Consider the following 22,962-nt stretch of genomic DNA (forward strand, 5'->3'; position numbering starts at 1 on the left):
TATCTATGTGTATATGTTAAGCCCATTCCTGTTTTATGCCTCCATGCCCTTCTCCTTTGGTAACTATAAGTTTGTTTTCTATGTGAGTCTATTTCTGTAAATAAGTTCATTTGTTTCATTTTTTTAGTGTCCACATATAAGTGATATCGTATAATATTTGTCATCCTGTCTGACTTCACTTAGTATGATCGTTGCTAGGCCCATCCATGTTGCTGCAGATGGCCTTATTTCGTTCATTTTTCTCTTTCACAGAGTACTTAGGAGGGGCTCAGTGATGTGTGTTGAACTGTTCAGTTGGGCTCACTCTGGCATTTGGAAACGCCTTTTCTTTTCCTGTGGTTCTCACCCAGTGACTGTCTCAAGTATTCCCATGGCCCTTCTGAGTTGCTGAGGAAGCCTGCTAACGTGGTGGAGCTGGGAGAGACCGTGTCTTCCGCCGGGGTCTGCGCTTCAGGGCACAGCTGCTGCTCCCTGAGCCCTCTTCCCGCTCTCGGCCTCTGAGAGAGCCCCCCTTTCTTGGTGTCCTGGCTGGCGACCCTGGCAGCTCTGTAACACCAGCCGTGCTTCTTCTCTGGCATCTTCAGCTTTTCCTTCTCTCTTTGGTTTCCACCTTATTGCCAAGACATATGTAATTATGCAATCTTCTCCAACTTGAAATAGGTATTTTTTAAAATGCTTTTTACTGTGCTAAAAGTCACATAATATATACTATTTCAGCCATATTTAACGGTACAGTTCGACGACACCAAGTCTGTTCACATTGTTGAACAGCTCTCACTGTCACCCACCCTCCTGAGTTTCTCACCTTCCTAAATTGAAGCTCTGTCCCCATGAAACATGAACTCCCATCCCTGTCTCCCCACCCATCCACCTCATAGTCCCAGGCATCTACTAGTGTGCTTTATGACTCTATGAATTTGACTATTCTAAGTACCTTGTATGCTGCTGCTGCTGCTGCTAAGTCGCTTCAGTCGTATCCGACTCTGTGCGACCCCATAGACGGCAGCCCACCAGGCTCCCACGTCCCTGGGATTCTCCAGGCAAGAACACTGGAGTGGGTTGCCATTTCCTTCTCCAATGCATGAATAAGGGCAATCAAAAAGTATTTGTTTGCACCTAATGTATATTGGGCTCCAAAATCACTGCAGATGGTGACTGCAGCCGTGAAATTAAAAGACGCTTACTCCTTGGAAGAAAAGTTATGACCAACCTAGATAGCATATTCAAAAGCAGAGACATTACTTTGCCAACAAAGGTCCATCTAGCCAAGGCTATGGTTTTTCCAGTGGTCATGTATGGATGTGAGAGTTGGACTGTGAAGAAAGCTGAATGCCGAAGAATTGATGTTTTTGAACTGTGGTGTTAGAGAAGACTCTTGAGAGTCCCTTGGACTGCAAGGAGATCCAACCAATCCATTCTGAAGGAGATCAGCCCTGGAATTTCTTTGGAAGGAATGATGCTAAAGCTGAAACTCCAATACTTTGGCCATCTCATGCGAAGAGTTGACTCATTGGAAAAGACTCTGATGCTGGGAGAGATTGAGGGCAGGAGGAGAAGGGGATGACAGAGGATGAGATGGCTGGATGGCATCACCGACTCGATGGACGTGAGTCTGAGTGAACTCCAGGAGTTGGTGATGGACAGGGAGGCCTGGCGTGCCGTGATTCATGGGGTCGCAAAGAGTCGGACATGACTGAGTGACTGAACTGAACTGAACTGAATGTATATTGGAATGCACGTTAAATTTTATTTATTTTTAATTGAAGGATGATTGCTTTACAGTATTGGTTTCATTCAGCAAACATGAACACGAATCAACCATAGGTATATATATGTTCCCTCCCTCTTGAACCTCCCTCCCACCCCACCCTTCTAGGTCATTACAGAGCCCTGGTTTTAGTTCCCTGAGTCACACAGCGGAAGGTTAATTTAACATATGTCCTAGGGCTTCCCTGGTGGCTCAAATGGCAAAGAATCTGCTTGTGATGCAGGAGACCTGGGTTCGATCCCTGTGTCAGGAAGATCCCCTGGAGAACAGAATGTCAACCCACTTCAGTATTCTTGCCTGGAGAATTCCATGGACAGAGGAGCCTTGCAGGCTACAGTCCATGGGGTCACAAAGAATCGGACACGACCAAGCAACTAACACTAACATATGTCCTACAAACAGATCACCTTCTTTTTTCCCCTCTGTGCTATACAGTAGGTTCTCATTAGTTACCTGTTTTATACCTAGTACTGTATATATAGTTTGAGCATTCTTTGGCATTGCCTTTCTTTGGGATTGGAATGAAAATTGACCTTTTCCAGTCCCGTGGCCACTGCTGAGTTTTCCAAATTTGCTGGCATATTGAGTGCAGCACTTTCACAGCATCATCTTTTAGGATTTGAAATAGCTCAACTGGAATTCCATCACCTCCACTAGCTTTGTTCGTAGTGATGCTTTCTAAAGCCCACTTGACTTCACATTCCAGGATGTCTGGCTCTAGGTTAGTGATCACACCATTGTGATTATCTGGGTTATGAAGACCTTTTTTGTACAGTTCTTCTGTGTATTCTTGCCACCTCTTCTTAATATCTTCTGCTCTGTTAGGTCCATATCGTTTCTGTCCTTTATCGAGCCCATCTTTGCATGCAATGTTCCCTTGGTATCTCTAGTTTTCTTGAAGGGATCTCTCGTCTTTCCCATTCTATCATTTTCCTCTATTTCTTTGCATTGATCACTGAAGAAGGCTTTCTTATCTCTTCTTGCTATTCTTTGGAACTCTGCATTCACATACTTATATCTTTCCTTTTCTCCTTTGCTTTTCACTTCTCTTCTTTTCACAGCTATTTGTAAGGCCTCCTCAGACAGCCATTTTGCTTTTTTTGCATTTCTCTTCCATGGGATGGTCTTGATCCCTGTCTCTTGTCATGAATGTCATGAATCTCTGTCCATAGTTCATCAAGCACTCTTGTCTATCAGATCTAGTCCCTTAAATCTATTTCTCACTTCCACTGTATAATATCACATGCTAGTAAAGCAATGCTCAAAATTCTTCAAGCCAGGTTTCAGCAGTACATGAACCATGAACTTCCAGATGTTCAAGCTGGTTTTAGAAAAGGCAAAGGAACCAGAGATCAAATTGCCAACATCTGCTGGATCGTGGAAAAAGCAAGAGAGTTCCAGAAAAACACCTATTTCTGCTTTATTGACTATGCCAAAGACTTTGACTGTGTGGATCACAATAAACTGTGGAAAATTCTGAAAGAGATGGGAATACCAGACCACCTGACCTGCCTCTTGAGAAACCTATATGCAGGTCAGGAAGCAACAGTCAAAACTGGACATAGAACAACAGACTGGTTCCAAATAGGAAAAGGAGTATGTCAAGGTTGTATATTGTCACCCTGCTTATTTAACTTATATGCAGAGTACATCATGAGAAACCCTGGGCTGGAAGAAGCACAAGCTGGAATCAAGATTGCCAGGAGAAATATCAGTAACCTCACATATGCAGATGATACCACCCTCATCGCAGAAAGTGAAGAGGAACTAAAAAGCCTCTTGATGAAAGTGAAAGAGGAGAGTGAAAAAGTTGGCTTAAAGCTCAGCATTCAGAAAACAAAGATCATGGCATCTGGTCCTATCACTTCATGGGAAATAGATGGGGAAACAGTGGAAACAGTGTCAGACTTTATTTTTTTGGGCTCCAAAATCACTGCAGATGGTGATTGCAGCCATGAAATTAAAAGGTGCTTACTCTTGGAAGGAAAGTTATGACCAACCTAGATAGCATATTGAAAAGCAGAGACATTACTTTGCCAACAAAGGTCCGTCTAGTCAAGGCTATGGTTTTTCCTGTGGTCATGTATGGATGTGAGATTTGGACTGTGAAGAAGGCTGAGCGCCGAAGAATTGATGCTTTTGAACTGTGGTGTTGGAGAAGACTCTTGAGAGTCCCTTGGACTGCAAGGAGGTCCTTCCAGTCCATCCTAAGGGAGATCAGTCCTGGGTGTTCATTGGAAGGACTGATGCTTAAACTGAAACTCTGATACTTTGGCCACCTCATGCGAAGAGTTGACTCATTGGAAAAGACCCTGATGCTGAGAGGGATTGAGGGCAGGAGGAGAAGGGGATGACAGAGGATGAGATGGCTGGATGGCATCACTGACTCAATGGATATGAATCTGAGTGAACTCCTGGAGTTGGTGAGAACAGGGAGGCCTGATGTGCTGCGATTCATGGGGTTGCAAAGAGTCGGACACGACTGAGCGACTGAACTGAACTGTGTATATATGTCAATCCCAATCTCTCAGTTTAAAGGTATTTTTTTAAACTTTTTTCCTCTACAAGGCTTTCTTTCCTTTCATTCCCTGACACATTTCTTGAGAAAGTAGTTTAATATATTACTTCTTTTTCCTTCACTACTCTATCAACCCTTAAACCCAAAGAATCTGGCTTATTTTTCAATCCATCTGCTAAATGGCTTTCTCCAAAAGAATGAATCCTCAAAACAAATGTTTGTTTCTAAGCTTCAATTCCCTTGACATCTCTCTATCGTCAACACTGAGAAACCTTTTCTTTCTTGGATTGCTTGATGTAATATTATTCAAGTTTTCCTCTTCATTTTTCAGCTGCTTCTTCATGGCCTCTTTTGTAATTTCTTTTCCTCCCTCCTAAAAAAATGGGAATTATTATCTCCAAGTCTGTTCTTCTTGTGAGTGCCATCTCTTCCTGACTTACCCATTCAAAATTGGGGGTAACATCTCATAATTCTTTATACTATCCTGCATAACAATTCGCTTATAGCTTCCCAGGAAATGTGTGACTTAATTGACTACAAACAAGTGATTGGGTAAACTAAACAAATAGATTAGGCACCATTGCTATAAAATAAATAACCAACTATATAAAAATCAGTGAGCTTATTCAAGCCAGTGAACAAACGGAAGATCAAATTACTTCAGAAATAAACAGTAATCACAAGGAGAATTTTTAAAATTCTGAGCTTTTATACATTTACTTTCTTATAAGGATTGAAATGGTCAGAGGATAAAGAAATTATAGCAAGGAGCAAGGGAATGAATTCCTTACCTGTACTCTCTGACATACTTTTAAATGTACAGTGTTCTAATGCACAGACTATTTTATATTTATAAACATACAGTTGTATATAGTCTGGACTATTATAATAGCTTATTAGACTATTCAGTCAGTAAAGAATCTGCTTGGGTTCGATTCCTGGGTCAGGAAGATCTCCTGGAGAAGGAAATGGCAACCCACCCCAATATTCTTGCCTGGAGAATCCCATGAACAGAGGAGCCTGGTGGTCTGCAGTCCTTGGGGTCACAAGAATTGGACACAACTTAGCAACTAAACCACCACCATATAATTTTTACATGATTATATTTGTATATTTTTCACAGTAATATGGATAGGGTTCCCAGAATAATTCACCTCCCTCCCTGAGTTCAAAAGTAATTTTACGCTTTATTTCCTTTTATTTCATCAGCACCAAAATAGAAATGAGTCAGAGCTTCCCGACAAATGGCCTCCTGTGCCAGTCCCGAGTTGTAAACAGATCTCTACACTTAAACCAGAACCTATAGGAGAAGGCAGTTGCCTTGGTGACCCTAAGTCTAACCCCTAATTCACCAAGCCTAATTTATTTCCAGCCCAGTTCCTAAAAAAAAGACCTAAATTGCCTATCCTTGAAGTATCAGGCCAAGTACTAAGCCCTGTAAGGAACTCTTTTTTAGGAATGCTTTATTATCATTTTCTTTGGAGTATAGTTGATTTACAGTGCTGTGTTCGTTTCAGGTGTACAGCAAAGTGACATTTTATCTGAGAGTTTGGGGTTTCCATAACACAGACCCATGGACTCTTGGAGAAAAGACTTCAGTCTTGAAATGAGTGCTGGCACTAGGCTGGATCATGGAGGAGGGTCTCCACCTCCACGACCCTCCCCTGGCCCATTGTCTCCCCGTGTGCTTCCAGCCTGGCCATGAAAAGGCGTGGCAGGATCATTTGCCTCGAGCTTGTTGTCCAGCCACTGCCATGGCTTAGCCAGAAGGGAAACAATTGGGTTTAAATATTGTTAACGCTCTTCATTTGTGAAACAGGAGCCCCTTATTCTTGCCAAACCTCCATTTTTTTGTATTTTAAAAAATAAGTAGAGTAAGTAATCCAAGAATCTACTTAAAATCGCAGTTGTAGGAACTAGAGTCATGAAATCGTTGTCCGTATTTTAGTGATGATGGCAGCTCTGTTGTGTCTACTTTACCGTGCCGCTCTCTCATGCATGCTGGAGGGTCCATTGTACTGTTTAATCATAACTACCTTGCTATTGTGTATTTTGGCTGGGGACCTGGGCTTCAGCCAGGGCTAATATTCTCACTGGTATTTCTCAGAATTCTTCCAGCCTTTTAGGAAGCTGTGGGTACTGTGGACAATTACTACCCAGAGTACCTTCACCAGCATCCAGAGCCCAGGGTAAACTGAACAAATGTAAATGTGATGATTTGATGTAGATGACTAGGTCCCATCCAGGATTATCTAGACATTTTTTAATTGCAGTCATCTGTTCATTTCTAGCCCTTTCCACATTGACATGTATAGTTTATAGAGCTGTATCTGATTCCCATGGGCTTCAGAAACTAAAACATAAACAACTTTCCAAAGCTCTTTTGCCTTCAGAAATCTGGCCAGCTCTTACCTGTCTACATTTTTTGTGTATAAACAACCAGATATAAAATTTCCTGAGACCTAATATATGTATGTGTGTATATATATATAGTTTCCAACTTACTGTCAGTACCACATTATTCTTTAGAATTACAGGCAAAGTATTTGCCACTTCCTGCCTTTTCTGGCTGACTCATCACTGACAGTGACGAGGAGAGGTCAATAAATACCTTAAACATTCCAACTTCTGGTTTTAAAAATTGAGAGAGGATATAGCTCAGTGTCATGAAAGAGGATGGAAGGATTGAGCCAAGAATCCAGGCTTGTTGTTCCAATCCTGTAACAGGACACCCTCTGATAATTCTGTTATGGGACTAAGGAAAAACACTTCATATTGTACCAAACTTTAGAAATACTGGGTTGGCCAGAATGTCCATAACATCTTTTGGAAAAAAATCTGAATAGGCTTTTAGCCCAACCGAGTACTTGGGGTGCTAATGGTCTTAAAGCTTGTCTGGTTCCTCATCCATCTCTGCCCCTTCCCCATTCCCCCACCCTGGTCGCCCCCAGCTGTGACAGCCATATCCAGAAGGTCACTCTCACTGCCCTCTTCCTGCAGATACAAAGGACATGAACGAATTCGAGACCGACAGCTTCTTCGCTCTGCATCACCGCCGAGGAGCCATCAAGCAGGCCAAAGTCCACCATGTCAAGTGCCATGAGTTCACAGCCACCTTCTTCCCACAGCCCACGTTTTGTTCCGTCTGCCATGAATTTGTCTGGTATGGTAACTCGCGTGTGATGCCAAGCTTCAGGTTATGCCTTGTGTCACATTTTTTGTTTGTTTGTTTGTTTATTTGGCTGTGTTGGGTCTTAGTTATGGCACACAGGCTTCAGAGCACAGGCTTAGTTGTTCTGAGGCCTGTGGGATCTTAGACCCCCGAGCAAGGACTGAACGCCCGTCCCCTGCATTACATGGCAGATTCTTAAACACTGGACCACTGGGGAAGTCCCATGATGCATCTTCTTAATCCACCAGGCCTGGCATGTTCCACCTTGGGGGGAGTGTACGGGAATAGGTACTACCTGAGAGTTTCCAGTGGCCTCCCCTGGATTGAGAAGGCTCAAACGGTGTGATTCGAGAGAATATTTTCATAATAGAGCTCCTATAGCGCGAGGAATCCAGCTCCCTTAAGAAAGATTTCAAGGAAACTTTGGTTTCCAATTAAATGGGAAGTTTCTGGGGGTGAGTGGGGAGGGACAGAAGAGGGAGAGATCTTTATTGTAAGCACAGTTTTATAGTCAAAACTGCCACCAGCTCAACCACCCAACTGTGCTGCTAACTAAATGTCTGCAGAAGGCAACACTTGCCCATTGGAGCTGATGGGTTTCTATGTTTACAAGGCTCTTGGGTGTCTTAACAGCCCTCAAACAGAGATTGGTTCAAGCCTCACTAACCACAGCAGTGAAGGCTACGGTAGACTGGAGACTCAAAATGACTCCTATCTCTTGTTTAAGCCTCCCCCACTCTTTTGGGGTCTTCTATCCCATGGGTTCTTGCAGGATTTGTTAATGCACAACTTCTGGCTTAACCAGGGTATCCAAAGGTCAGGTAGACTTTTGGTGGATTTCCGTCAACTGTCTTCATCTAATGACTTGAACTCCTTCCCTTCTAATAGTGAATGTTAACAGAATCAGTCTTAAGGTTGAGAATTTATTAGCTGCAACTGTTCTCAGATACTCAGAAAGAGGAAATAAAGTGTTATATGGATATCTTTGTTTATCTGTACTGAACTTAGTAAGACAGTGAAAATTTTTAAGTGTAGACATGGAAATTTGCTACTAGGATTCTGTGATCCATTTTTGGTTGGGCATTTTTTTGTCTGCATGTTTGTTTGGGAAATATGCAAACGAAAGGGAACAACTTTCCCTAAATGAGGAACAACTCCTCATTTATTGAATGTTCAGACTTTTCACAAAGCAGGTCCAAATAAGAGCGCACATTAACACTCTTGGCTAATAACAGACGAGGGCTGCTGATCAGAAAATGCTGTGTGAGAGTAGGAAGCTATGAGAGCTTGTTCATCTTTTAAATGTTTTTGTTCTTGGTACTACAGTTGACTCTAAAGTCCATATACATATTCAAACATGTGCTTTATTGCAGGGGTCTGAACAAACAAGGCTACCAGTGTCAACGTAAGTAAGAAGGATTTCTGTTGTACTAGCATCATTTCTTTTGTTTAGTTGTCCCTTAACTTCTGAAAATCTCAAGCTGTAGTTATTTCTTTTCAGAATGTAATGCAGCAATTCACAAGAAGTGTATCGATAAAGTAATAGCAAAGTGCACAGGATCAGCTATCAACAGCCGAGAAACTATGGTACGGACCTAGATTCGCCTTTGTCTGAAATATGATGATTTCATCCTGACATTGCCTTTAACAGCCCACTAATTCTTTTTTAAAGGACTTTTTAAAAAATTCTTTTCTTTTTGGTTGCAGTGGGTCTTTGTCGCTGCATGTGGGCTTTCTCTCGTTTCAAAGAGCAGGGGCTACTCTCTAGCTGCAGTGCTCGGGGCTTCTCATTGTGGTGGCTTTTCTTATTGCAGAGCATGATCTCTAGGCTTGCAGGCTTCAGTCGTTGGGGTGCATGGGCTTTGTTGCTCCACAGTGTGTGGAACCTTCCCTGCAGTGGCAGGTAGATTTTTATCCACTGTACCACCAGGGAAGTCCAGCAACTCCCTAATTCTTGCTCATAATGCACAATTCTTAAGTTTTTCCAGGCGTGTCGATATCCCTAAAACACTTTCCTCTTCAGTAATGATTGTTACTGAGACCCGAAACTAGTGTCTCGCCCTCTCCGTGTTTAATGTCCCCGTAGATCAAATCAGAATCCTGAACAGAGGCTGCTTCAAATGAGATATTTTGAGGATTGTATGAGATATTACACGTATACAAGACAACACAGGTGACATTTGTCACAGCACCTGGCGGGACTGTTTTCTATGCCTTGTCTCTTCTGTTCATATATAACAAGTGTGAGAAGTCTTCCCACTGCTCACACTAATAAACCGATGCCTCTAGAGGAGGCATTATATAATATCTTCCCAAGGTGAAAGCACTCGTTCTAGGTTGAAAGAGAAAAGGAAATATTTATATTAAATTAGGAAGGGAAGTCCGTTGACATAACTCCCATTTAAACGAATAACTCTGGTCTCCTTCCTGAAATATTAACCCATCTGCCCAGAGGCAGCAGACTTCAGCTCTCTCCAGGTTACCTGAAACGAGTATCTCATGCCTTTGATCCAGAACAGCTAATGGCTTCCTGTCTTCACTGGACATGACTATAAGGCTTGACAAGTAAAACTCATGACTTCCAATACACATCATTGCAATGTTTTTATTATTCTGTTCATTCTGCGAAAGTCTCTGCTAGAGAAATGGAAAGTGGGGAACCCAGGGACACACGAACCATCACACTCTCTTGTTCCCTTTCAGTTCCACAAGGAGAGGTTCAAAATCGACATGCCACACAGATTTAAGGTCTACAATTACAAGAGCCCAACCTTCTGTGAGCACTGTGGGACCCTGCTGTGGGGCCTGGCCAGGCAAGGACTCAAGTGTGACGGTGAGTCCCACGCGAAAGGTGCTTGGCGTCCCCACCAACTGAACATCCAGGGGGGTGGATTTGCAGCTTTGATGAGAGGACGAGGGAGGGAGGGAAGATGGAGATGACTGGCTTGTTCAGCCAGCCTGGAAGAGCCCTGTGGTCCTGAATGAGAAATTCCCGGATAACAAGCCGCTGCTGTTCTTTCCCTCCACCTGCCACCACCCCATGTCTTATTTCCCAGAGAAGTGCACAGTCATTCAGGTCCCGTGTCCAGGCCCCTGGCCTGACGCCTTCTGAGGCACCCAGTCCTGGGAAGCAAGGAGGTGGCACGCTCCTCTGACTGGTCCCCTGCCCTGGCCTGTCCCTTCCTGACTGGCAGCTCCAGCCAGGCCCCTGCCACTCTCCCTGGAACCAGCAAGGACCATTCTGTCTGTGGCCCCATCGAGGAATGAGCCTGGTACATCTGCTGGGCTGCTGAAAAGTCCTGTACGGGAAAATTCCCTGGCTTACTGAAGCTGGCGCACCTGTCCCCAAAGCGTGCTGTGAACTCCAGCTGCACAGTTTAAGTGTTGGACGTGTCGGTCACTGAGTCATGTCCAGCTCTTTGCGACCCCATGGACTGTAGCCTACCAGGCTCCTCTGTGCGTGGAATTCTCCAAGGCAAGAAGAGTGGAGTGGGTTGCCATTCCCTTCTCCAGGGGATCTTCCTGACCCAGGAGCTGAAGCCAGGTCTCCTGCATTGCAGGCAGGTTGTTTGCCATCTCAGCCACTGGGGGAGCCTGCACAGGGAGCAGCCCAGCTCTGACAGGATGGCTCCTCCAGGTGACCTGACCACAGAGCCAGAGCTCACGCCCCTTTACCCATCCAGCTATTCAGTCTAACCAGAGAAAAAGCCAGACAGCCTTCTTGCTCTAAAAGCCCAGGTTGCTAAGGCAATAACCTTTAGAAAGTGAGATGCCATTTCACCAGGATTAGGAGGTAGGGAGGAAAAATTCCAACAAAAACTATCAGAGCCCTTCTGCCTTTGGAGTGGGGCTGAGAGGGGACAGAGCCTAGATAATGTGTTCAAAGCAAAGGTGCCCCACTCAGCAGGGAGCATTTTATTCTCAATTAAAAGATTTTTTATTGGAGTATAGTTGACGTACACTTTTGTTAATTACTTCTATACAGAAAAATGATTCAATTATATATATATACACACACACACACACACACACATTATATAATGTGCATACATTTATATGCATTTTTTAACACACTTTTTTCCATTATGGTTTATCCTAGGATATTGATTAAACACGCGTGTTTGCTAAGTCACCTTAGTCATGTCTGACTCTGCAACCCCATAGACGGGCGCGTGCCAGGCTCCTTTGTCCATGGGAATCTCTAGGCAAGAATACTACAGTGGGTTCCTCTGCCCTCCTCCAGGAGATCTTCCCAACCCAGGGATACCCATGTCTCTTAAATCTCCTGCATTGGCAGGCAGGTTCTTTACCACTAGTGCCGCCTGGGAAGCCCACTGATTAAACATAGAAACCACTTTATTTTTTGTGGGTGACCCCATTTTAACTTATGCCACTGCCTAATGTGTGTTGGGTCTTTTAAGTGATAAAGGGGGCTGACCTAGCAGGAGGATCGCCCTTAGATGCCTCCTTATCCACATCCCAGGTGTATCTGCAGGTCTGGTGGAGCCTGGAGTAACATCTTAAGGAAGGCAGGTAATGTTAGGTTTTTCAACTCGTTGCTGAAGGCAAACCCACAGGTAGTCAAAATTCATCTGAACCAGAGAAACCTCTGCTGCCCAGGGGACCACCACACACTTTCCTGTCTACGCCTGCTCAACGATCCGTGGGTGGGTGGCCTGGCATTGTGTAGAGTGTCTTTAGGAGTTCACAGGCAACAGGTAACTGGAGGATTTCTGAGTGGACAAACAGGACAGGAATAATCAAATCCACACCTGATGGCACCTCGAGTCTGATGGTCTTGGACATCAGGGTTTTCTTCCCTGGAGCCCATCACCCCACCTGCAGAGGCCACGCTCGTCCCAGCAGTGGCTGCTGCCTCTGAGCTCAGAACTCCCGCTAGGATTCCTTAGCATTATTCCATGGCTTCCACACCCTGCTCTGTCCCCTCATTTCCCAACATTCTTTCTTCTCTGTTCCGTTCTCTTCTTTCATTTCCTGTCCTCTGGCCTCCCTTACTTTCCCTCCCTCTCTTCTCCCTTCCTCTCTCCCACTCCTTCCTCCCCCTCGCCCCGAGTCATTCTCTGTTCTTGCTGGAACCCCGTGAGGTGGGGTGCTGTCTGCTCGTTCCTCATGCCCCTGTCTGCATCTCCACCTCCCACTCCCTCCCCTGGGTCTCCCCCCGTCTCTGCCTCCCTCTCTCTTTTTCTTGCTCTCCTGTAAGCCTCCTGCCTAAGTACGGTCCCCTCTTATCCTGATCCTGTCTCCTTTCTCTGGCTGCTGAAATTTGCATGAAATTAGTCATCAGAGGAACTGTTTGCACTCACGGAGGTTCAGTTATCACCTACTAGGTTCGTAACAGGCTTCTGACATTTTGATCCTGGTGGGCAGGGAGCCTTTCTACACGGCACATCGGAGAGGAGCTTAGATCTGGTACACTTTTAAACAGTAAGATGCTCAATCCCTGCTAACTGCCTCCCTCTCTCTGCCTTGCAGTCATGGGTAGGAAATGGGAGCTGGGGCTGCCCAACATAAAACCTGTATCTGGGAGCCCAGGAAGAGTCAAGTAAATCAGACAGGGTTCAGGAGAGAGAGGCCATTATAAGTAGCATCTTTACTGTATTAAAGATTTCACTTCTGATGGGTTTTTTACAACTATCTATGGTTTATACTTACTTACATAGAAAATGCTATTTTGTTTTATTGTGAATGGTTTGTTTACCTAGTGAAAACTAAAGGTAAAGACAGCTAAAGTATCATCTAAATATTTCAATAACATTTTGAAAGATGAAAGAAAAGTTGTCTTTGGTGAGCACCTTTTGGAGGCCAGTCACTGTGCTCGGTTTGTGCACACAAATGGACGGCAGCCTTCCTTGCCATCAACAAGGCTCTGGCTCTGCCTCGAGCAGGAGTCGTGTCCCAGCATCATGACAAAAGGCACCTGCTGTGTGCATGAGTATCTCAGTGAAGCGGAGGTGGATGCTTGGTGGCATCATAAGAGCACCGCCCTAATATCTGTCTTCAGTGTCTCCCTCTGCGGGGAAGATGGTGCTGGGGGGTTGACAGTTGTCTGTTGGACATACCTGCACCCAAAACAGATCGTGTTCAGAGTGTCTAGAAGTTGGTTCTGTCGCCCTTGCTCACGGCGTTGCTTCTCTTTCAGCATGTGGCATGAATGTGCATCACAGATGCCAGACAAAGGTGGCCAACCTTTGTGGTATAAACCAGAAGCTGATGGCTGAAGCACTGGCAATGATCGAGAGCACTCAGCAGGTAGGATTGGCTTTTAGGGGACAAGTTCCCGCAGTTTCAACTCAACAAGGACTATTTCAGTCCCTTCACTCTTGGACTTGTAGCAACTGTATGCGGCAACCTGGAATCTGTTTCCAAGCACTTGCCTTGACCCTGGCTTTGATCTGCATGTCCACATCCCCACTTTGAGATGTTTATTTAATGCATTTTGCTTGTGTGGATCTTTGTAAGAGCTTAAATTCTTCATGGAATGAGCAGGGGCACAATTAAAATTATTGAGGATTCATTGCTAGCTTTATACCTTTATTATAGCTTTATTATATTAATAAATATTAATAAATAATAAATATATTAAAATATTAATAATTATATATTATATTCATTGCTAGCTTTATTATAAAATGACTGTGTAATAGCTGGTGGGAAAAACATTTGCTGAAATCATCTCCAAAATGCCCCCAAAACACTGAATCCGAGGCAGCTTTGCCTTTCCACTCAGTAGCATGCTGAATCCTCACATTTGTGAACCCTCTTTGAGACCTGGCTTTGGGACTACCCTTGTGGTCCAGTGGTTAAGACTTCACCTTCCAATGCAGGAAGTGTGAGTTTGATCCCTGGTCAGGGAGCTAGGATCCCACACGCCTCGCACCAAAGAACCAAAACATAAAACAAAAGTAGTATTGTAACAACTTCAAGAAAGACTTTAAAAATGGTCCGCTCTAATAAAAAAAAAAAAAAAAATCTTAAAGACTTGGCTTTGCCTACTTGAGCTATTTTTCCATCCATTGGTCTTTGATTCCTATTTGTGACTGAGTGCTGTGGGGAGTGTGGGAAAAACCAGTGAGCCCCCAGAAAATATGAAGGGAGTAAGCACGCTTTGCTGGTGCGTAAAATATAATAGATGTTCACAGGGTGTGGGATCCTAAGAGAGTGCCGAGGAGGAGGAGAGGTTTGGTTATCCTACATACTCAGGGATCTGAAATGGCTTCGTGACCATGGACAGCAGCATGCATGGTCCCGTCCATGGTGGGTGGGTAGGTGGGTGGTCTGACTCTTTGTTTATAACCCAGGCTCGCTGCTTAAGAGATTCTGAGCACATCTTCAGAGAAGGTCCAGTTGAAATTGGTCTCCCATGCTCCATAAAAGGTGAAGCAAAGCCGCCGTACGTACCAGGACCAGGGAAAAAAGGTAGCTATCCCTATTCACCATGGAATTGTCATCAGTAATTAATCCTGATTAACCTTAACCTGAGTCGAGGACTTCCCTGGTGGCTCAGAAGGTAAAGAATCTGCCTGCAATGCAGAAGACCCGGGTTTGATCCCTGTGTCGGGAAGGTTCCCCTGGAGAAGGGAATGGCTACCCACTCCAAGTATTCTTGCCTGGAGAAGCCCATGGACAGAGGAGCCTGGCGGGCTACAGTCCATGGGGTCACAAAGAGTCGGACACAACTGAGCAACTAACACTTTCACTAAGACTTTCTGGGCTAAAGTCTCCCTTTACCTGGCCTGATAAATGATTCTTTTCTAGTTAGAAATTACTGACCTAGCCACCCACAAAAAGGCTTCTGCTTCTAGAAGTAAAACCAAAATACAGCCCACTAGAAAAGCTTTGTAAGCGGATAGGGGTTGTGGGAAGTTGGGGTGGGGGTAGAAGATGGGGCAAACTTTTCCTTAGAATTTTAGAATGTTATTCCCTGCCATGGTCTGACTGTTTTACAAAACTGAATCCTCCATAGAGCACTAAGGTAGAAATACCACAGACCATCTTATTCTGTACTTTGAGTCTTTACTGGAAAGTTTAAGATTAGAATGGGGAAGAATAGCCAACATCCTTAACATTTATGACATTATGGAAGTTCATCCAGCCTCCTGTTGGAAGGTGCTTTTTGAGAGGTTGTGACTGTGTGATTCTTTTTCAATTTTTATTTTTTTAACACCAAAACCATTCTGTATTGAGGTATAGCCAATTAATTAATGTTGTGTGTAGTTTCAGGTAAACAGCAGAGGGACTCAGCTATATGTATACATGTGATTCTGAGTAGTTTCAACATATATTATAAAATACTTATTTTCCTTGGACTCAGAATATGAAAGACAAACCTGGAGTGGTAAAGACTCTTCCTGCCAGTGCAGGAGACACAAGAGATGCAGCTTCAGTCCCTGGATGGGAAAGATCCCCTGGAATAGGACATGGTAATCTGCTCCAGTATTCTTGCTTGGAAAATTCCATGGACAGAGAGGCCTGGCAGGCTACAATCCATGGAGTCTCAAAGAGTTGGACATGACTGAGCACACACATAATTCCAACCACAAAAATGATAGGATAATTATGTGCTATGAGATGCCATCAAGTGATATCACAGTAGATAAATGTGTCAATCAACATGTTATGCATGTTAACTTAACACAATGTGATATGTCAAGTGTATTTCAATTTTAAGAAAAGAAATTTTATAAGAGGGTGAGAGGAAGGTTCCAGAAAAGTTGGTCTACAACTTCTCTGGCATGGGGTGAAGAATAAATTGTCTGTAAATTTTTTTAAAGACGTGTTTGGATTAGATTTGGGAAAGGTCTCTGGGTAAACCATGTCTCAGAGACAATCAAAATAGGCAGCATCTTGACCTGAAGACTGTGGTGAATGCTTCCATTCGCGTCTTCAATGATCTGCTATCCAGCTCTTCTTCCCTACATGGTAGGTCACAGAAATTGATGCCATTACGCCTGCAAGCCATGCAAGCAATGAGGAGTCATCTTCCCTCTAGTTCGGCTAAAATCCCTATGTGTCTGTGATCCAGCATTATCTAAAGTGCTTGTTCCTGCTGCAGAGATGGTCTTTTGCTGGTTGGAATGTTTCTTAACCTGACATTTTCCCCAGTCTGTCCCATAAAGAGACACGGTCCACCCCCCAGATGCCTGGCTTCCAGGCAGGAGGTGCTCCTTTTGCCCTGCAGGAACCCCTTTCTGAACTGTTGCAGATGAAACTTTAGAACAGGATATGAAAAAGAAAGCAGGTCTCAGAATAGCTAGGATGACCCTCCGCTGTTCCTTATTTCCTTTTAACCACTGGCCTATCATTTTCAGAGCCTCAGGGGATCTCCTGGGAGTCTCCCTTGGAAGAGATGGAGAAAGTATGCCATCGTCCAGAACCTGAGCCGAACAAAGAAAGAGGTTCTCTACGTATGAAACTAAAAATCGAGGATTTCACCTTGCACAAAATGCTGGGGAAAGGAAGTTTTGGCAAGGTATGATACTGTATGTAGGATTCTGTGGGCCAGATGAGAGAAACTGAGAAGCAAAGCTCTGGCCAGCAGAACTGAGCTGGTGGGACCAAAACCAGGCATGGTGTGCAGAGAGAGGCTTCCTGGGTGGGAGCTGTGATGTGATGTGATGTATGTTAGAGACCAGAGAGATGTCTGAATCAAAAGGGATCCAGGAGCTTCCCTGGTGGCTCAGGCGGTAAAGAATCTGCCTGCAAAGCAAGAGACCTGGGTTCTGTCCCTGGGTTGGGAAGATCCCCTGGAGGAGGGCGTGGCAACCTGCTCCAGTGTTCTTGCCTGGAGAATCCCCATGGACAGAGGAGTCTGGCGGGCTACAGTCCATGGGGTTGCACAGAGTCGGACACAGCTGAACGACTAAGCACAGGGAGCTCTTGGGAGCAGCAGCCTCTACTCCCTGGGGAAAAACAGTTCCAGCTATCTCACTTTGAAGGTGTTCATCCCACCAGCTTATGAGTGTGGTATCTTTGGATGCCAACGAAGCAGGAAGGTGCTCCGGCCAGTTCCTGTCTCATAGATATTTTTGTTTCATTGGTGGTTTTGTTGTTGTTTTGCTCCTTTTTTCAACCCAGAGTCTGGTTTTACTTTCCTTATGATTTTTTTCTCAGTGTTGTCTTAGCTTAGGGCTACTGTAATAAAATACCACAGAGGGGGGCAGCTTCAACAGCAGAAATGTATCTCTCCCAGTTCTGGAGGCTGGACATCCAGGATCAAGGTATGGACAGGGCTGTTCCTCCTGAGGCCTCCCTCTCTCCCAGGTGTAGACGCGGTCTTCTCCCTGTGTCATCACATGGCCATTCCTCTGTGTCCCAATTCCCTCCTCTTATGAGGATGCCAATTCTATGGCATCAGGGCCCATCCTAATGACCTCATTTGAACACAATCATCTCTCTAAAGACCCTGTCTCCAAATAAGGTCACACTCTCAGGTGCTAGGGTTTTAGGACTTCAGCATATGAATTATTAAGGTTCCTCTGGTGGCTCAGATGGTAATGAATCTACCTGCAATGCGAGAGACCTGGGTTTGATCACTGGGTCAGAAAGATTCCAGAGGAGCCTGTCCATGGAATTATTTGGAAGGGACACAGTGCAGCCCAGAATTACAGCCATAACTTGAGTATCTTAGGAAAAGTTTCACGGAGGAGTCCCTCCTCTCAATTATTCCCGCCGCTCACTCAACGTATGGGCTCTCTGTCATGGAGGGTGAGGAGGAGGAGGAAAACATAGTCTAAGAAATTATAATCAACTCTCAGTGACAAGAAGATTGTCAAGTCAGTGATTGTAAAGAGGGATGTCATGGAATACAGGCTTTTAGGTTATCTTGGCTATTAAGGATATCTCATGTATTAATGAAATCCTCAGTTGTTTTTTTATTTATATTGGATGTCACTTCTGGGAGAATTTTAGCCAGAGACTACTGTTCCATGAATTTGTGCAACCAAGGCCAGCATTATACTCAGCACCTGCTCACCAGACTTGGGCTGTAAAACTTACCCAGTTTAATAATAAACAAGCTGAAATGCAACTAGGTCTTGCCATGGCTGAATGACTTTGTGCTGCTAGTAGAGGTTGGGTTTAATACCAAGGAATTGCCTTTGGCAAAACCCACTCGGCCCTGCCAACTGTAGCCAGTAGCTATTAATTTGTTCCCACAATAGCATGAACCATCGCAGGCTCTCTTGGTGGTATTCTGAGTGCAGTAGGCAGTTTTACAGCCAGTCTTCATTAAAATGTAGCATCAACTAATGTGCCATGATAGCCTGTTACCAAAAATTGAAAGGACATTATAGAGATGGAGATTGCCTTTTCGATTTCTTAGTTTAAGTTTGGTTTGGGAAATGTTTTATTGAAAGAAGCAGTTACCAAAAGAGGATTTCTAATTGTTATAGAAATGTTTTTCTTTGTTCTCTGGATAGATTTCTACTTTTCAACATGGTTAACACAGCTTTAAGTTAAACCTACCTGCCTTAGTAAATAACCTAATGTACAGCTGAGAGCTTCAGTAGCCTCGGCTCTGTGACTAAGCTCCTCCCCATCAGAATCCCAGATCCCTGCACCCCGAGGGGACCCCACTGTGGGAACCCAGTGAAGGGGGGAGCCCCAAAGCAGAATATATTTCCTCTTCTTGAACTCCAAAACTTGTTCTTATTTTTCTCTTTTTTCACTCTCTATAGATATGGTTCCTTATCAAAATGGTAGCCTGTCTATTTTGGTTCTCCATCGATTTTAGGCCCAGGAGAATAAATGGCTTGTTTTCTGGGGTTATGCACGTTATTTCCCTGATGGCTCAGATGGTAAAGATTCTGTCTGCTATGCAGGAGACATGGGTTCGATCCCTGGATTGGGAAGATCGCCTGGGGAAGGGAATGGCTACCGAGTCTGGTATTCTCACCTGGAGAATTCCATGGACAGAGGAGCCTGGCGGGCTACAGTCCGTGGGGTCGCAAAGAGTTGGACGCAACTGAAGGCAATGGCACCCCACTCCAGAACTTTTGCCTGGAAAATCCCATGGACAGAGAAGCCTGGTAGGCTGCAGTCCATGGGGTCGCTAGAGTCAGACATGACTGAGCGATTTCACTTTCACTTTTCACTTTCATGCATTGGAGAAGGAAATGGCAACCCACTCCAGTGTTCTTACCTGGAGAATCCCAGGGACGGGGAGGCCTGGTGGGCTGCCGTCTCAGGGGTCACACAGAGTTGGACACGACTGAAGTGACTTAGCAGCAGCAGCAGCAGAGTGACTCACACTTTCACCTTCATGCCTGAATTCTCATCTAAGCTCTACCCTCTCTTATCAAGCCAGCTACCCCCAAACCTGTCTGCATTGTATTATTTTAAACATAGACACATGCACTTTCACTATTGGTGTGTCATCATGAACTTAAGCATTCCTCAAAAGTCACTAAAAGAAGCAAACGATGAGTGGGTTTTTTGAAGTATAGTTGCTTTACGGTATTATATTAGCTTCCGAAGTGTTGTAATAGTGATTCAGTAGTTTTATAGATTGTACTCTAAAGTTACTACAGAATAATGGCTCTGTTTTGCTGTGAGATTCAATATATCCCTGTTGCTTATTTATTTTACACAGAGCAGTTTGTACCTCTTAATTCCATGCCTTTGTCTTGGCCCTCCTCCCCCCGACTGGAAACCACTGGTTTGTTCTCTATATCCGTGAGTCTGCTTCTGTTTTGTTACACACATTCGTTTTGGTTTTAGATTCCAATGACTGTCATTCAGAAAGCATTTTAGGGTTCACAAGTCGCTTCCCCACCTGGATGTGTGATTTTCGCAACAGTCCTGTAAGTCAGCAGTGTGGTGACAGTTATGGCTTTTCCACGTTAGGGAACCGAAGCCCAGGGAAGTTCCTTTGTGAGCCCACATTCCCACAGCCGGTAAATGTCTGTGAAACGAGGCCAGAGCTGCGGCTTTCTGTCTCCTCAGGCCGTGTCCTCACTACTGTCAGCTGTCTGTGGCTGCATCATCTGCAAGAATGCAGGCTGGAGCAACCCTCCATTCTAAGCCATCTGGTGTCCTGTCTTATAAGATGCCTGAAACTGAGTGGAAAAAGTCAGCTTTGGAGTCAGATTGTCCACTGAGTAGCTCTGTGAGTTTGAGAAAGTTACCCTTTGACCCTAGGTTTCTGTTATTATTACTATCTGTACTAAAATTAGATAGCATGCGTAAAGCCTGTAGCAGAATGTCTGACACATAGTAGGTCTTGAAGATAATGTTATTGTCTGTGCCGTCAGAGGAAATGCTGTGCATTCTTTAAGTACATCAGGACAGTTGGATTTCTCACGTATGCTTTTTGGCCTTGAAAAAGTGGATAAAACGTGGAGTAAGGTTTTATGTTCATTTTTATTGATTATTTCAAAAGCAGTCAAGTCTTCCTCTTCATTGCTCACTGCTGCTTCCTCAATACATATTTTTCTCTGATTTTTTTTTATAAACTTGGGTCTCTGGGCAGACAGGACACTTTAAAAAAAATTTTATTGGCATATAGCTGATTTAGTGTTGTGTATCTGCTGTACAGTAAAGTGAATCAGCTACACAAGTACACGTATCCCCTCTTCTCTGGATTTCCTTCCCATTTCGGTCCAAGCATTGGGTAGCGTTCCCTCAACTATATAGTGGGTTCTCATTGGTTATCTGTTTTATCCATAGCAGTGTGTGTGTATCAATCCCAACCTCCTAATCTATCCCCCTTGATGTCCATGCTTTTGTTCTCTATATCTGTGTCTCTGTTTCTGCTTTGCAAATAGGTTCATCTGTACAATTTTTCTAGATTCCACTTTTTTAAACAGAATCTTTTCAGGGGCTGAGAATAACCCATCCGATTTTGTGAAACCCTTTGAAAGGTAGAGTGGATGAAGCTGTTAATAGCATCCCACGCCAGTAAAACTTGGTTTGTCTCCATAAAGGGGATAGAGGAGGATTGGAGAATTAATTCTGTTTCCACCCCCAGTACATCTCTCTCAGCATGTCATGACTCTTCTTTATCGAGTGTCAATCCAAATGCTAAAATAACTCTGCTTCTTCTGCTTCCTTCCAGGTCTTCCTAGCAGAGTTCAAGAAAACCAATCAGTTTTTCGCAATAAAAGCCTTAAAGAAAGATGTGGTTTTGATGGACGATGACGTGGAGTGCACGATGGTAGAGAAGAGGGTCCTCTCCTTGGCCTGGGAGCATCCGTTCTTAACACATATGTTCTGCACGTTCCAGACCAAGGTAAGGCTTCTGCCCAGATGGTCCTTCATCTCTACATCCTCAACCAGTAAGTCGGGGTGCTCCTGCAGAACAGGAGACATGGGGCGCTTACTCCATGTATTTCTTCTTTGAGTCCACCTTCCATCCATCTAAGCAAGCCTTTAACAGTTGTTTAGAGGGGAAGAAACTTGTTTGAAAAGAAACAAGTTTTCTTGTTTGGAAAAATGCAGGAAACTTGAATTTTCTAATGCATTTGACTGGGGAAAGGGCCTTCTGGTTTTGCTTGCTTTCTTTTTAGAATTCAGTTTAACTTCTATAACAAGGATTCTAAGCAGTGTGTGATTTGCTTAACAAAGCAGTGCTTTGTGAAAGGGAAAAGGTGTGACATCTGTTCATCTACCATACATGTATTTCAGGAGACAAAATTTGGAAAAATGGATCAAAATGTGTGTGTACTGTTATTTCCCTTTAAAAGGCCAGTAGAAGATCATCCTTTAGAGCATACTTTACCAGGAACTGAGCAGTCAGATAAAACTGTGAATTTTGTCAAAAATGCCTCTTATTTTGGGAGAATGTTCCTCCTGATCTGCTTTATCTTTAAAATTAAAAAAAAAAAAAAAAAGCACTTTTTTTCTAACTTAAAAGTTATTCAGGATGATTTTAGAAAATTTGCTTATTTGCTTAAAGAAAATCATATATATCCCATTACTTGGGTATAGTCGCCATTACTATGTCAAAGTTTATCCTTCTAGATTTCCCCCCCATTCGGTTTATAAAAATAAAAATAACCAGTTAGTGTAAATACCTCCTGCTCTGTAACTTGCACTTTAACACTCTGTACATTTCCTGACATCTGTAGATATCCTTCTGCAATGTGGTTTATCTCATTAGGCTAATTCTAAACTTTGTTCTGATTTAAATAACACTGAAATGAACATTCCTGTAGATCAGTCATCTGTATAAACATTATGGTTTTCTATTTTTCTACTGTACTTCACCCTGTCCGCATGGGTAAGGCCTAGAATTGTGTTGTATGTAGCCAAGAATAATAAGCAGACCCATGGGGAGCTGTGTGGTTAAGATCCAAAGAAAATGAGGAAGTTTTTCTCTTGTTCTATTTCAAGCCTTGATGATAATGTACTACCTTAGTATAAGTAGCATCTTCTGCCTCCAGCCACAGAAGTGTTAGTGGGGAAACTGGGAATCAGCCAGTAAATGTGGACGGTCACTTAGGGATTTCGTCACCACTTCTCCAGCTGCCAATAGACTCTCAAGTG

The 22,962-nt window shown here is 43.8% G+C and overlaps 1 protein-coding gene across 1 annotated transcript in view; it reads left to right on the forward strand.

Moving 5' to 3' along the window:
- Positions 1 to 22,962, forward strand: part of PRKCQ (protein kinase C theta) — a 152,088-nt gene that overhangs the window by 71,274 nt on the left and 57,852 nt on the right. Inside the window, exons 5-12 of the mRNA XM_061435759.1 lie at positions 7,287 to 7,449; positions 8,832 to 8,863; positions 8,960 to 9,045; positions 10,162 to 10,291; positions 13,619 to 13,728; positions 14,778 to 14,895; positions 16,788 to 16,948; positions 21,533 to 21,706. Coding sequence (XP_061291743.1) covers positions 7,287 to 7,449; positions 8,832 to 8,863; positions 8,960 to 9,045; positions 10,162 to 10,291; positions 13,619 to 13,728; positions 14,778 to 14,895; positions 16,788 to 16,948; positions 21,533 to 21,706 — 974 coding nt within the window. The remainder of the gene's footprint in view (positions 1 to 7,286; positions 7,450 to 8,831; positions 8,864 to 8,959; positions 9,046 to 10,161; positions 10,292 to 13,618; positions 13,729 to 14,777; positions 14,896 to 16,787; positions 16,949 to 21,532; positions 21,707 to 22,962) is intronic.

This window comes from Bos javanicus, chromosome 13 (assembly GCF_032452875.1).
Source record: "Bos javanicus breed banteng chromosome 13, ARS-OSU_banteng_1.0, whole genome shotgun sequence".
NCBI lineage: Eukaryota > Metazoa > Chordata > Mammalia > Artiodactyla > Bovidae > Bos > Bos javanicus.